The sequence below is a fragment of the Macrobrachium nipponense genome, chromosome 9 (genome assembly GCF_015104395.2).
Source record: "Macrobrachium nipponense isolate FS-2020 chromosome 9, ASM1510439v2, whole genome shotgun sequence".
NCBI classification, from domain to species: Eukaryota; Metazoa; Arthropoda; class Malacostraca; order Decapoda; family Palaemonidae; genus Macrobrachium; species Macrobrachium nipponense.
The window spans coordinates 23,034,828-23,051,796 of NC_061110.1; the positions used below are offsets into that span (position 1 = coordinate 23,034,828).

Sequence of the window (16,969 nt, forward strand, 5' to 3'; positions counted from 1 at the left end):
AGAATCCTTCGGTCCCTGACGGCCGGTTCGAGTCTTTCACAATCCCCTCCCTAATGAACTTCACCGACAACGATGCAGATGAGATGCTGCTCTGTCCTGTGAGGGCGCTATCTGAAGAGAACTCGGCACCTCAGGCCTGAGTGTCAACGCCTCTTCGTTAGCACCGGGGTGACCAAGAAAGAAGTATCCAAGAACACACTTTCTTTCTGGCTGCGTGAGGTGATCAGGAGGGCGTACGAAGCTGATGGTAGTGACGACATCCGTACCCTTCGTCCGAGAGCCCACGAAGTCAAAGGTATTGGTCCTTCCCTTGCGTTCCACAAGAACTTCTCCGTGGCGCAGGTCCTGTAGGCAGGGGTCATGACCAACCAGACCACCTTCACCTCCTCCTACCTTCAGAATATAGCCCACAGGTCCTTGGACACTTTTTCCTTGGGACCCGTGGTGGCTGCTCAATATGTTGTGTAGCTTACCCAGCACCCGAGCGGACAGAACAGCATCGCATCCTTGTGTGACTGCGTGAATGGATGAGTGAATGAGTGTGTGACTGGCCTTCTCTTCCCCATCTTTTTCTCTCCCTCTACCTGTGGGCAGAGGGACGCAGTCATCACTACGCTGGAACAGGAGGCGATGCAGGTAAGCTACTCGACCGAGCCCCATCCTATCCCTTTCATTAGGGATAGGAGCGATTATCCACCACTTCCCCCGACAAGGGGGGGAAGTGGAAGCCAACAAGAGACAAACCCATGACTTCATATTGCCTCTTGCAATAGGAACAAGTTCTTGCTTGCTAGTTTTAAGAGGTACACTTGCCTCCCTCTTATTACTTGGGTCCAGAGGTCTGACCATTGAGCCTGCGGTACATACCCCAATCATTGGGCGGAGGCTAGGATCCCTCCCTCTGCTCTTACGACCAGGGAGGGAACCAAGGTTGGACGAACACCAGTCTGTTCTTAAGACTCAGATTCCACCCACCAGGAAGTGAGTCTTCCTATTGTAAAGGACCGATGGTTTGTATTCGTATCGGAACAAATAACAATTTGTCGAAAATTGTATTTTTCCTAACTATACAAACCTGAGGTCCTTTACACATAGTCCCACCTCATGCCACCCCTCACTTTGTTTTTTCCTGGGCCTAAAGCAAAGTGAATCTTCACCTCCCAGTCACGCGGTGCGCGAACTGTTGGACAAGCAGGTAACTACCGAACTCCCTTGTTTGAAGCTTACAACCGGTTCCAGCTGCCGCAAGTTACATTCCTATTGCAAAGGACCTCAGGTTTGTATAGTTAGGAAAAATACAATTTTTGACAAATTGTTATATTAAATATCAAGGGAGGAGATAGAATTTGAAAAATGGTTATTTTTGGGATAAATCTCCCTGGCATCACAAAACCAAAGGTCAGAGGCAAAAATTGTATGCGATTTTTAGATGTCTCCCTTAAGGGGGCCAGCCGGCTAATGCCATTTTTTAAGGACAGGACTTTGATATTCCTTCCACTTAATAAGGTGACTTGGGACTTCTCCAAACTGCATATGATTTTCGTCTGTGACCTTCGGTTTTGTGACGCCAGGGCGATTTATCCCGAAAATAACTATTTTTCAAAGTCTATCTCCTCCCTTGATATTTAATATTAAGACCTGGGATTACTACCATATAAAGACCTGATGTAGACCTCCAATCAAGTGAAGAGTTTTTTTTCTAAAAGTCATTTTTTGGCTATAGTATATGAATTTTTCATTATGGTAAAAAAATAAACCCTATAAATTAGGAAAACAAAATCTATAAAAAAAAGACGAAACAAAAATTGGAAAAAAGGGCTTCATTTGATTGTTCTATAATGTCTTTCTGAGTTATATACCAAATTCCAATGTTACAGCTTTAAAACTAAGTGAGAAGATAGATTTTGAAGGTCAATAAGTATAGTTTTGAGATACGGGCGTTCAAAGTTTTACTTCGTATTTTTATAAAGACAATGTTAATAAATAATGATTATATTGAATGTATATTTTTTTGTGTATTAATAAACCAAAACTGTTATTTAACATAATTTAATCATAAATGATGATCCCTTTGCTCATGTATCATAGCCTGGGGCACTCCTTCCTACGCAACTCTCTCTCTCTCCTTCACTAACTCGGCTTATTACAGCGAATTTTCTTCTTCTGTATGTTAGCAAGATGTTTTCCTTGTATTTTCCTCTTTGACATGATGAAATTCATGCCGAAACAAAGATAAACAAACGTAAATGCAAGAGAATGTCGGAGGTGAAACTCAAACATGTATGTACTCTCTTTTTACAAAGACAATGTTAATAAATCATGATTATTATGAATTTTGTATTCCTTTTTGGGTATTAATAAACCAAAACTGTTATTTATCATAAATGATGATCCCTTTGCTCAAAGATCGTAGCCTGGGGCACAGTGTGACGTGTGCGTCAGGCAAGACAGGGCCGTTACTTACTACGCAACCCTCCCTCTCTCTCTTCACTAACTACACTAATATCGCGTATATTATGATATTCTATAATCATATTAGAGCGAATTTTCTTTGTCTGTATGTTAGCGAGATGTTTTGCTTGTCTTTTACTCATTGGCATGATGAAATTCTTGCCGAAACAAAGATAAACATACGTAAAAGCAAGAGAATGTCAGAGGTGAAACTCGAACGTGTAGACTACTTGGGGTTTGTGCTCGCACTGAATCATGGTTACGTGACGTCTTGACTGACTTCCCTTGTTCTGCAACTCATGGAATCTCTACAGATGCCATTGGTCACAATATCTGTGACAATAATTATTAAAATTTACGACAACAGAAGAAATATTGTATTTTCTTGTACGGATCAATGTTTTTGGCTTATTGAGTTATGTTTACTAATTACCCTGTAACTACGAAAGTAAGAGGAATTTTGACGAAATATTTAGTGTACATATTCTCAATTGCAATATGAAGCTCCAGGAATTTTTTCATGACTGCATTTTTTGCCCTATACCCCCATATATAAGGGTTCTGGCCGGCCCCCTTAAACTCTGTTAAAACAAAATAGAGTACCAATTTTATCTAAACTTTCCTCTCACTGAATAGTTACCTTGTAGAAGTCATGTGATTCCAATCAAGAATATGCATGGTCTTGTGTTGAAGCCACATGATGGGTGGGGGTGAAAAAACTTTTGAACCACAAATCTCTTTAGCCCAATTTGAATAAAAACCTGTGAAATGAATACCTTTGTTATAACTTCCAATACTACATATAGTATTAAGTAATGGCTATGGGGCTTTGTCGCAGTTTTCAATGACTTTTTTTTTTTTTTTGGGGGGGGGGGGTGATATTGAAAAGGGTATATAATTCAAATGTATAACATTTATTGTTAATTTAGTAATGTTGCAAATTTGTATGGTTTTCATTGTCACCCAAAAGATGATTTTACCGAGGACAGAACAGATTAGTAATTCTCCAACAATTTTACCCTTTATAAATTTAGCAGAAAGAATGTATATTTAGATGCCAAGATGCACAGAAAATAATTAATTTTGTTAGGATATTTTATACTGAACTAGATATTTTCAGAGGTTCTGCAGCACACCGTTGGGTATATGATGGTACTACAAACACTGGACACGTTACTGCATCTCATCATGGAGGAGTCATAAGTATGGATCACTATGATATGACTGGTGATGGTGTGAGAGATCTTCTGGTCGGCAGAGACGATGGTCACATTGAGGTGTTTTCTTATGAAGATGGTGATGAATCGGAACCAACACTGAAATTTTCTTTGGTAAGTGTTTTGATGTACAGTGTATGTATTGTATTAGTATTTTCCATATATTTTTTAATGTTCTATGAGCATAAACAGTAACAAGGAAAAAGTTGATATACTGTACTGCAAAGTAGATTGTTCTAACAAACAAAATAGATTGTTCAAGGTTCATTTTTATTTTCTATGCTTGTAGGAGGAATGCTTTACATCTATAAGACAATTTGTGAACAATATCTGTGAGGAACTGCTGTTCTTAGGCAAGATTTGAAGTTGAACATATGAATCTGTAGTGACAGTATTTGCTTGCAGCCAGAAGCTGAGTAAGGTGTAAAGAAGGTGTTTAAATAGATATGCCTTCAAGTCAGTAGGCTTTATTTGCCCTGAGACAACACAGTTTGTAAAACAGAAAGGTAATTTTATTCATATCAAACTGATAGGTCATGCAGTTTAAAAATATACTTTTACAGATACAAATTCTCATCACAGCCACCTCACTTGTTTAATGATAGCTACAGTGTAGTTCTCTATACGTACAGTTAAACAAATATTGAGGATTTCATACGACACCTGTTAAATTTCTATGAGGAATGTTAGTTTATTTTTGCCGACAGACAAAAGTAAGAATGTGTAGGAAAGTCTCATGATGGTTTTTTACCTGATGATAGTGTTGAGAAGTTATTGAGTATCTCTTCTATATAGGGAGATTCTCTGTTTGGTTGTGGTTGTTTTACACACAGATTCATCAGCAAGGTCAGGAGTAGTTTCTAATTCACAAGGAACTTTCTCAGGTGTCAACAGCATAGCAGGTGGTGCTACAGGTTTATCATGAACTTGTGCGAGTATTTAATGTGTAGCTGATCTGCTGCGTTGAGCTAAATGCTTCAGAAACATCCTGAGTCAAAAGTGGGGATATTTTGAGTTGCCTTCAAGAAGTTTTACTGCCTCTGCAAATTCTCCAAACTTATTATGCAATGATGACATTATCTCAAGATAGTGTTAATCTGTTCAATAATGTTGTTGATATTGATACCAGTGCTCTTTGAGGTTATGGTGCCAGGTAATTCATGGTAATTCTTTCATTCATTCAACACAGCATTGGAAAAAGAAAAAAATATTCAGGAGAGGAAATTGGAAGATGGAGAAGATGTGTAAATGGAGAAGTATATATAAGATGAAAATGGAGAAAATGAGACACTTAACGCAGTAGTATATTGAAAATATTCTGAATAAAGAGAATAATATGAATTGGAGAATGTTTGAATTATAGATGAATCTTTAGAAAATTCAACACTTTAAAGCAGAGGGTAAAAGGGGTCAGGTAAGATAAGAAATGGAAAAGCCACAAGACCAATGAAAATAACAAGTGAAATGATAAATAAACAGAAAGATTAGTGACTGTAATATAAGAAAAGTGACAAAACAAGAGAGTACTGAGTAGCAGAAGATTGGGACAAATTGCTACAGTATGTAATTATATATATAGTACAAACTAAAGGAGATGCATGGAATTTTAGAAGTTATATAGAGGAATAAAATTGTATGTGCATGCTATGAAAATATTGAGAAGCAGAAAGACTCATTAAGTTAGTGACGTTACTTTACCATAACGCAAGATCTAGAGTAAAGATAGTTTCAGGAGATAAATGTTAGAGTTCATTAAAGATCAACCCTGACCCTTTTACTATATAATGTAGTGATGGAGAAAGCTACAAAGGAGTGCAGAAGAAAGGCTCATGAAAACTGTTACTATATGCATGTGACTTCATGGTAACTGTAGGATATGAGACAGAGGCTTTTGAAATGTTTAGAAGGTTGAAGAGCAAAAAGGGGAGGAAGGCACTGAAAGAAAACAAGACTTATGGTGAATGAAAAGAAAGCAAAGAAAGAGTAATGTAAAGTAAGTGGCTATGTATATTGCTGCTCTGAGAAAGGTCCAGGGTTGCCTGAAATATAACAGCAAAGCAAATGAAATAGAGAAAGAAATGAAAGAGAAGTGAACAACTATGTTGCAGAAGAACAGGTTTTAGGAGATTCAGAACCTACCTGTTACACTGGGGGCTCACTGGAAAATAAAGCAAAAGTTGAGAGGGCAGTAAAAAGGATTAACCATAGTCTGGATGAAATGAATTGAGACAGCTAGACTGCTGGTTTGTAAAAATATCCTACTAGCCGATAGCAAGGACTTATGATGTGTACATAAGGCCTGTACTATGTAGAGTTCAAACCAGGGCACTGACAAAAAAAAAAAAAATGGAGGAGAATTTGAAAAAAATGAAGCACATCATGAAAAAAGTGAGAGAATTGATAAATCAAAACCAAGACCTGATGATAGCTTGAACAGTAAGTGCATAGGAAAGAGGGAAATAATAACCCATTTCATATTTAACCTTGTGAAGAGAAAAGTTGACATAAAAGTTGGTGATGATGATGATACCTAATGCAAAAAAAAGTTACAGGACAAAAACTTGTATGTCATTTTTATTGTTTCTGTTCAATTTTTGACAAAAGGAATTTAGCATAAGTGAAATTAGTTGTGTATTAAATTATGATTACTGTTATTAACATATTCCTTAACCTGTCAGGCATGTAATGAGAGTGTGACTTCAGTTCAAGGTGCAGTAGTTGGAAATTCAGGTTATGATGAGATAGTAGCATCTACTTACACAGGTAAGTGTAATTAGTGTTCACTACCTAGGCATCAGTAAAAAAAAAAAAAAAAAAAAGTGTTTTGTATTTTGCTAGCTTTTGTTTGTCTTTAAAAAAATTTTGTACTCACTGTGATAGGTAAAGTCTTGTACTTGTACTTTTGCATATGTTTAATTTGGCTGAAGAATGATGGTTTTGAGGTTTTAGGACTGTGCTCCATATGCAAGTGTTTTGTTTACATTCATTCCCATCACTTATGCACATTTGTAAACCATAGCATTGTTTACAAATTATTTTTTTATTATCAAATATGGAGAAAATATGCCATTCAGAACTGTGGTTATAGTGACCTCCCACATAAAAAAAAGACTACTTAACAGGGCACATCTACGGGATCAGCATGAAATCAACTCTGCATGTGGTCTCATGTCAAGTTTATCTGACTGAGGGACTCACTTAGGGCAAAGGAGTTATACTTTCAAAAGATCTTTATGACTTTACTGAATGGGAGATGGTATTATGCCACTCTTCTGCATCATGAAATCTAAAAGCATCTAGGCATCTTCCTTCCAACCTATAGCAGTTGTCCTAATGTTTTGCTGTTGATATGGTTTACTCTGTGTTAGAGATCTATTTCTCCAAGGGTAACTAGTCCTGTTGTATCGGTGTCTTATTAGACACAAAGTAAAAATTTACTTAGGATATTCTGAGGGTAGGATTCTCAATGGCTTAAACCATGCCATGACAAAAGGGTATCATTTAATTCCTTGAAAATAAGAGTAGTCTTCACAGATACATCATTTAATAAGAGTAGCTTTAAATGACTAAGTGACTTTAAACTGGCTTAAATATTAGCTTTTTGAATAAATGCTGAGTTTCCTTGAAAAAAGAAGCATGTCTATAGGTGCTTGTATTTCAAGTTAGTGTATTAAGGTTCATGGTTAGTTTTGCAAGACTTGTAGCTGATTGCCTTACAAGTAACTTTGCACAGATTGTTTGGTAATCAACAGATATTGCATTTCTTGCCCCATTCAGACATTTTTTCCTCTCCCATGTTTATGAACAACATTACCACAGCCATCATGCTTACTTTCAAAAAGTTGGTTGAAGTTTTCCAGTTTTCTTTTGTGGAAATTGTTTATGCAGAAAAGTTTGTCAACAGACCTGCTTCAGTTTATGAGATCCTTTTCTGTATTATAAATGGATTCCTCATTGTTGCTAAGTGCAAGCGTGCTTGCAAGATTCGATGTTTGTTAATTGAGAGCAACTTTGTATGGTTTGATAATCATGAATAGCAGAGGAAATACTTTTGACTAGCCTGTTATGTAAGCGGTTATATAATGCAGCATCATCTTCAGGTTCTTTAAGAGAAACAAAAGAAGTGTCAAAAGAACTATCCCCCTTAATCTTGTCTTTCCTTAGACTTTCACACATAGTCCAGTCAAAATATGACCTGAACCCCCATCACCCTAAAAAAATTGCAAGAAATTGTTTTATTGCATTTATTTGTTGTTTCATGTGTAAATAACCACATAACAAAAGTTTACCAAAATTGGGTTACTGAAAATGGGTCAAAATGGCGTCGTGGTTGATGGCCGCCTCTGCCACTAGAAACACCTAATATTCTGGTTAGGAAGGCAGTTAGCTCCTCCATACTTTGATAAGTGCTAATTTCAGTGAACAAGTGACTTTATAAATGTATAAATAACGTTTACCCCATTATTCAAGGTTTATAGGAAATTTATAGGTGCATTCATAATGCTGTGATGTCATCCTGGTATGAAGTCAAATTTGTTGATACACGCACTCATTTAGTGTATTGCTTTCATTCAGCCACTCCAGCTTTGAGATGTTACTAACATTAATTTCTGTTTTTATGTCTGAGCATGAGAAAATGGCTAGTCGAGGAAATCGTCCTTTATGTGGCTGTGAGATAGATGATGAGACTGTGGTGATTGGTGAAAAGGGAGCTGAATGAATCAACAAGGCCAGCATTGACAGAGACGACAGTACTGTGGTAGTTGCTAGTACCAAAGTGGATAAAAGATGCAGAGTGAGCTATATTAACAAGAAGCAAATAGAATTGTTCAAGAAAGCCAAGCTACAACCACCTCAACCTCTCAAAAGGAGTGCACATGTTTCTGTTGGACCTTTTAACAGCAAATCACACTGTTTGTTCTGTGGCAGAGATAATAAAATCACCCTGCAGTGCAGATTTTCATGAATTCAGCTGTGTCAAAACAGATTCATTTGAGGAGACAATCCTCTCACATTGGGAGGATCGTAATGATGAATGGGCACTCACTGTTCGTGGTAGAATTGAGTATTTCGGAAAGGATCTTCATGCTGGTGATTGTGTGTACCATCGGTCATGTGACATCAATTTTCGCACAAAACGGGCCATTCCTTTGCAGAATAAAGATGGTCCACTTGAAGAAAAACCACAAAATGTTGGAAGACCAAAAGACTCTGACAAAGAGCAAGCCTTCGTCAGAATGTGTTCGTTCTCAGAAGAAAATGATGAACGATTGACAGTGGATGATCTTGCTAAGAAAATGGCAGAATATCTGGTTCAGCCAGATTCTGTGGCCTATGGCAACCAGTACCTAAAATCAAAACTGGTAAAGCATTACGGGGAATCTATATTCATTGCTGAGCAAGAGGGGTTACATGATATTGTAACATTTCGTGAGAAAACTATTAGTATTCTGAGAGACTATTTTAGCCTGCCAAAAAATGATGAAGAGGCTCAGAAAAGAGCCATCATACAGACTGCGACTAAACTGATTAAGAGCGACCTTAAGTCAATGATAACACCTTCACTCGACCAATATCCTGATATTTTGGCTTAGAACTACAATCTGTGATAGAATACATTTCATCAAGCTTGCAATGCTTGCTCCAACATTTATTTGTTGGCAAAGACACATGCAGAAAGGTGGCGAATATTGGACAATCTATCGTACAAGCTGTGCACCCTAAGGCTTTGATAGTACCACTGATGGAAGGACCTACACCTCCATTGCCAACGACTATGCAGCATTCACAGTGAAACACTATGGCAAGGCTACTTAGTCTTCGATGGTTTCAGTGGTGGTCCAGGTACAAAGGACAGTACACATCAGTGACGAAAACAAAATCATGACGGTCAAAAGGTGAATATCATTGAAACAAAATTCACTGGAAAGATGGAGGATTTCCTTTCTAATAACGAAAACAAACAGACACTGAACCATATGATTGCCAATTGCTTAAAAATCAGAGGATGTCATTTGATACATCCTATGGGAGATGCTGACTTGGACATTGTGAGGACAGCAGTATCAATGTCATCTGAAAAAAACTACCATGCTCATAGGCGAGGACACAGATTTGTTAGTGGTACTGCTTCATTACGCATCTCCCAGTGATGGTAAAAAGCTCTACTTCAGGTCAGATAAAGGGAGTCCTACTGTAGTGTATGACATAAAGGTCATAAAGCAAGTTCATGGTAACGAGATCTGTCAGTTTGCTGTTTCTGCATGCATTCTCAGGATGCGACACCATTTCCAGGATATTTGGAATTGAAAGCAGTCTGCTCTGCAAAAGCTGATTAAAGGTGATCCAATCCTGCAAAGATGTGCAAAGGTCTTTATTACACCTGGACAAGATATGGATGCTATTGTAGACTGGGTGTGCACTCATGGTGTGTCTGTTCAATGGCAAACCTGAGGACAACCTATCTGCTGTCAGATATAACCGTCTTCGCAAAAAAGTGAGTGCAGCAAAAAGCTTTGTGATACCTGAACGACTGCCTCCAACATCTTCGGCTACAAAGTATCATTCTCTGAGAAGTTATCTCCAGGTCATGCAATGGATGGGCAAGGGTGATGATATGGACATCACTAAATTGGGGGTGGAGCCTACAAACCAACAAACTAGTACCAGCGATGACTGACAATGCACCTACACCAAAAACACTCCTGAGAATGATTTGTTGCAGCTGTTCTGGTGTTTGTAACACACACCGTTGTACTTGTCGAAAGCGTGGGCTAGACTGTTCTCATGCATGTGGTCAATGCCAAAATGACCATTGTTACAACATGCAACTTGAATCTTGATTCAGCATCAGATGATGAAGGGGAAATCTGAAATATGGAGATATGAAGCATTAGTCGCCATATTTGTATGACATCATTTTGACCCATTTCCGGTACCCCAATTTTGGTAAACTTTTGTTGCATTAATGTCCACACATAGAAGAATAAATCAGCACCATAAAACAATTTCTTGCAATTTTTTTAGGGTTGTTGACTACTTTGACTGGACTAACATTTCAGGGCAATGTCACATGTGAAAAGTGGCACTGTATGGAATCTGTTATCTCATCAATAGTAAATGTGTCATCTTCATTCATTCTAATTGCATGAGACTAAGTAGACCATTTCTTGTGTAAGATAGGAGCAAAAATTAATCAGCTGTGTACTGTGTAGGATGTCCTAGACCTGAAGATGCCCAAAAAAATATTCCTAGAACGTTCAAAATTTTAGATTCTCATAAAAATCTAGAGCAAGCTGAGCAGGTTGGGCTGAAATCTGGAACAAGGATATGGTCAAAAATCACTAACAAGAATTTTCCCTTCCTTCTCACCATAAATAGCAAGAATAATGCTAAGAACTGCAATGGTTACTACAAAGTAACATGCATGACTTCCCTTTCTTCTTGTGCTGCCTTGCTCTGTTGATTTTTTTAGCCTGCATACATTTGTTAATTGTGAAACCTTTTCCAGTAGTGGGGATTCACTGAATGGACTTTGACTTTGTCCACTCTTAGACTTGTCCTTTCAAGCCATTTCTTGAGTTTATAAAAGACTTGTTATTTGCACAATTTTGTCTAATGGCTATGATTCACTGAAAGGGCCTTGGTGACTTGTGACCTTATCCTTTCAAGGCATTTTATAAAAGTCAAAAATTGCAATCTTTTGTGTTAGTTCTTGAAGACATGCCTTTTTAGCTGTTTTTATCACACTGTTTGCAGAATCAACTCACTGTGCTATGGTATGTTTTAATGACAAGCAATATTGTACTTCATTTAATAGGTAAAACATGCAGCAGGAAAACACAAAGCAAAATGTAAGAATAAAGAAATTCTGAAAGTGAGAACACTAATTACAGTAATTAACTTAAAACCATAGCAAAGATACATACATTACTGATAAAAACAAGCCAATGGACTTCCACCATTTAGCTATCCAGTTTCATAACTTTTAACATGCTTCAATTTTTAAATTTCATAACCACATATCTTGTGATTCATTGAGGTGTCATACAAAATCCAACCTTAGAGGGATTTAGGATGCTCTGATGCATCATTTTATTGTGGTTTTCCATGCATTTTACCTGTTTTGAATATTTTTTTGTAACTTTTTACACTCTTGAACAAAATATGTTATTTAAAATTTTACCAGAATTGAAGATTGTAGTCAAGATAGAAACCTCAAAGACCAACTTGTAAAAGCCTGTTGACTGAAAGGTCCAAGTACAGATTCTTTGATCAAGCCCTGTAACATCTAGAAATGTGACTCTGTGATCTTTTTAACCTAATTTGTATTTACAATGATAGTGAAATTTTATTCTTATGGCATTAAATAATCGGTATCACTTAAGTATACAGAGCATTATGATTTTTTTATGTAATTGATATTTTTTCAGGTTGGGTATTTGGTGTCACATCTGAACCAATGGACCGTCACATCAGTTCAGAGTCAGGAATTGTACACATCTCCCAAGAATCAAAACAAAAGATACAGAAGTTGAGGTACTTGTTGTGTACTGTGCTTAGAACCTTTGAAACAATCTATTACTTATAATTAATTACCTCTTTGTGTGCTATGAAATGACTCCAGACAGTTCAGTCCCTCTCAAATTAGAGAAGGAAAATGACAGTAGATTTTGCTTTTGTTTTAAAAGCACAAGGATTATTAATTCAGTAAAGATTGCTAGGCTTTGTCATTGTTGACATTACCACGTAGTACCTATGTTAACTGTTGGACATTTATTTTCCAGAAACAGTCCTGTTCACCCCATGTAAAATCTGACTCGGGAAAGTAACCTGTCTGTTCAAAAATTTTCTTTAACTCTTCTGGAAATGTGGCAGCAGCTTCCTCATTAGTAGATACACCCTTTCCAGTAATTTTTATATGTGCTTATATATGTGAATCCCTGCATGCTGTGAATGGTTTGGTTTCCCCTTCCATTTTCTGTTTTTTCTAGGAGTTCCGACATTTGTTTAGTCTTCCCCTTTAGAAAGTTTTCAGAATTGGACATCAGATTTTTTTATTCATATTTCACACCCAAAAAATTTCTTGTGTATTCCAATTATTTATGCATTTTTAGGTAAAATTTTAAGTAATTTATGTAATTTAAAGTCAACAGAAGAGTAGAATGAAATCTATATTCTGTTTTAGTCTGTTCATGAAAGAAAGATTTGTTCTTGTCAAACAACTCGGCCATAACTCTATAGTACGTACACTTATTTTCCAGTTTGGATCAAATATAGAGAAGTTTTTATTTTCTCTAATAGGAAGCATTTCATGCTTTCTCTGGGGCTTAGAAGTGTTACCAGCATCATTACTGCTTTTTGTGTGTGTTTTTACAGTAATTAGTGGCTGTTTGAACACAGGATACTGTAATACCACAGCTACAAATATGAAAAGCATGAATGCTAAAACCCCCTCATTTTTGGACCACCTTGACGTGGTGAGGGGGCTCTCGAACCTCAGCAATTTCTTCCTAGGGTTGAACCTAAGAGTCCCATATAACATTATACAGTATAGTTGAAACCCCTATAGCAATGGAACCATTCATTACAGAAAAATAATCAGATACACAGATAACCCACATCAGGGAAGGTTAAAAAAGAAATAGAAATTGTCAATCAACCCAACACTGGTGCATTTTGATAATCTTTGTGGACCAGATAACTGGTTGAGATTTCTAGTACTAAAGCTGAAAATAAAATAATGGCATCAATACTTGAAAACAAATTATTGAACATATGTCCCACACAAGAAATGAAATGTCAATATATCAAAGAAAATGAATGGTTACTTCAAGTAACCACCAATAAACAATCCACCACCTTTTTAAATATAACAAACAAATGGCACAAAAATATATCAATAAGTCATGAATCATTAAATTATATATAAGGCACAGTCATTTTACCCAACATTTAAGAAGGACTACCCTCAAAACACTTGAAACTTGACTCCCTCAAGTTAAAATATATTAATATCCATGACTTAAAAGTATACTCAGTTCCAAGTAGGAAAGATAATAAACAAATTAATATTGCAAAAATAAAATTCACAGGTCAAGACCTCCCCCTTAAAATAAAAATTCTTGGACAAAGTAGAGAAGTGCGTCCATTTACACCAAAACCACTCCAGTGCACTCAATGTTTAAAGTATGGACACATACAAAGAATGTCTTAATAAGACAAAATGTAAATCCCCAAAATGTATCAACTGTATACTATCCCATCACGCTAAATCTAAGGAATGCTCCTTTTATCAATTTAACACATCTTCAATTGTTAATAAATAGAACAGGAAGCTGGACTCGAGCTAAAAGTAAGAGGAGTCAGTTATCCATATAAAAACCACTTTCTCAAGTGAAACTAAAAATCAAATTATTGATCACATCAATAACAAACAACATAATACGTATAAGTATGTAAACTAATTCGCATATCACTAATACTAATATAAGACTCAGAGGTCTGGAAAAACTAATCCTTATTATTATCATTATCATGAAAGCTAAAGGCAGAAGGGATGCAAGTTCTGGGGGTAGCATGGCTATACGAACAAACGGAAATTGTACATATAACTTCTTAGCGTGACTTGGGTTGAGGATTTTTACCATAGAACAGCCTATATGCACTCACTTGGCAGGCCTTATCAAATTTGCAAAAAAATTTTTAAATTCCCATTTGAGTTGTAAACAGAAGCTAACTGAAAACAGTTATTTTTACTACTGATAGAGGTGGACTACTTCATGTAATGATTTTCTCTTTCTTTACCTTATTCATATGTAGTTTTGCAGATTTCAAATAAAGTTAATTTTATGTTTTGAAAGTGTTTGTTCATATACAAAACAAACCTTCGGTCTTAACATTTGGATAAATACTCAGCGCCAGCTGGAAACCGGTAAAGTTTAAAATAATTGTGTACGCAAGGGACTATTGGCATCTGTGCTTGGTCACGAGACATGTGGGGCCACCCACATACCCCTCACTAACTCGTGACCCCGTTAGTTATTTTCTTACCGCCTTTAAGTAAGGACGTTCTTTGCTCCGTCCTTTTAAAGCTGGTTTAGTTTTCCCCCTGTCGTTTTCAATTTGTTTGGAATTCCTGGGTATGTGAACATGAAGCCTCTCATGCTGTGAGACTTCCTGGATATCACAAGAAGCAGATAAACCCCCTGTTATTTTCTTCGATGGTTTCGACGGAGAAGTACTCATCGTGTAGTAAGTCGTAGGTGAAGAAACAAACTAAAGGTACGGTTAATTCGTTACCTGTACTTGGGAATATCGCATATTCATATGGATTGCCTGTAATCCAAAGCTTTGATGTATATGGATTCACTTTGGGAAGTAATTATGACCAATTGTGCTCCTTTCCCTGCGGGGAGAGGCGTGCATCGCCATCTTGTTTTCGTTCCAGATACATGGGTAGAGAGGATGCAGGTGTGCGGTCGGCGTTAGGCTTATCAGGAGAACCAACCCAAAAATGACAGTTGGTTTGATGTATAATGTCGTGTTGCCATCCAGGATCCCACTTGATGGATGTCCCTTTTATCCTGACATGCACTGGATGGCGGTCAGATGCGTCGCCATCTGCAAAAGAAGCAGATAGGGCAACAAGGCAGCCTTTAATGTCAGGTTGCTATGACTACGAGAATAACATCAACAGCCTTGCACTTCTGGTAGGGTGCTGGCTTCGTATTCGAGTTGCTCAGTGACGTCATAAACATGGCGACCGACATGACGTCTCTTCACAGCTGCGGCCTACACGAGGCATGCTTCCATTTTCATTTCGAGGTACAAGAGTACTTTACAACTATGCTTTTGGATGGGAGGTTTTTAATACACATTGTTTCTTAGAGAAATTACAAGCGTTAGGATGTATAAGTCACATAATGGAAAAGACACAAGTCTTTCATCTGTATCCTTCCGCTTAGGTGTCAAGCTTAGGTGACTGGCTTTGATGCCAGTGCGCGTTCTCCTGCCAATCCTGGAAAAAAATAGGGACTTCGTAGCTGATCCTCGAGCCAAGAGGGGAAGTTTCTTCTCCATCTTCGAGCCAGGATTGTTACATCCCTATTATATGAAAGCACAAGAAATAGTTGTAATTGTCGAACAAGTGAATGATGGAAAGTTAGTCTAGTGTGGCGTGGCTGCTGTGAAGAGTTGGAAAGGCTAGAATCAGGGACTTCATGACTGATCCTCGTGCCAAGAGGAGAAGAATAATTTCTTCTTCGTCTTCGAGCCAGGACTGTCACATCCTTGTAAAGTAGAAATGCCACAGAAGGTTGGGTCTCTTGATCTTGGCTGCAAGATAACCATAAACAGCCTCATGCTTCTATCAAGCGTGTTGACGTCATAGCCAAGACCGCTTGCAAGTGGCGGTAGTCATGACGTCGCAGCCTACTGATTCTCGATTTACTTCAATGCCTCCGGAACCTAATACGCTTTATGACTCATTGGTACACAGTAATGAAGAATAAACAGGATCTAGAGGTGCAAATGGCTAAGTAAGACAAAAGAAAAGGCATGATTCGTCTTCTTCTTCTTTTTCTCTAGATGGTGTTATAGCTAAGTTCGATGGCATCACTGAGTGTACCAGTCAAACGTTGGAGGATACAGGATTTCGTGACTGATCCTCGGGACAAGAGGAGAAGAGTAAATTCTTCATCTTCGAACCAGGACTGTCACAGCCCAATCAGCAAGAAAATCAAGAAGTCAGTGGCTGGTAAGCTCAAAGCAATCAGACGAAGCCGTTTACAAGAGTCCGAATGAGCGAAAGTGTCGACGGTCGCTGGGCTAGCGGCCGATGTGGAGTTGCCAGTGGTGACTACAAAGAGTCTAAGAGAGACTCCAATGCCGTGGCTTACCTTGATAAATACGCCAATGCTTTTACAAATGTTTTGCCATTATTCAAGAGTGAGGTAGGGTGAAGTGACGTTGGGTACAATTCTGGGCTAGGTTAATCGAGAATAGCACCATGAGGTTTCTGGCAATATAGGATTTCCCTTTGGAGGGTAGCATATTGAACATGTGCCCGTATATTGCAACAGGTTACGGCATGAGGGGTTTCATGGTTGGGATCTTAGTTTTTACAAAAACACTGAGCTGTTAATAGCTCTCCTAGGGCTGAGGGCTGGCCTGAAGGATTGGATATTTTTTACATGGCTAGGAACCAATTGGTCACCTAGCAATGGGACCTGCAGCTTATTGTGGGATCCGAACTGCACTATATTGATAAATTATTTTATATCACCAGAAATAAGTTCTCT

The 16,969-nt window shown here is 37.7% G+C and overlaps 1 protein-coding gene across 1 annotated transcript in view; it reads left to right on the top strand.

Annotated features, from left to right (window-relative positions):
- The window catches only part of LOC135218031 (Bardet-Biedl syndrome 7 protein homolog), a 197,305-nt gene that overhangs the window by 86,386 nt on the left and 93,950 nt on the right, over positions 1 to 16,969 (top strand). Inside the window, 4 exon segments of the mRNA XM_064254176.1 lie at positions 3,572 to 3,782; positions 6,347 to 6,431; positions 12,101 to 12,217; positions 13,047 to 13,147. Coding sequence (XP_064110246.1) covers positions 3,572 to 3,782; positions 6,347 to 6,431; positions 12,101 to 12,217; positions 13,047 to 13,147 — 514 coding nt within the window.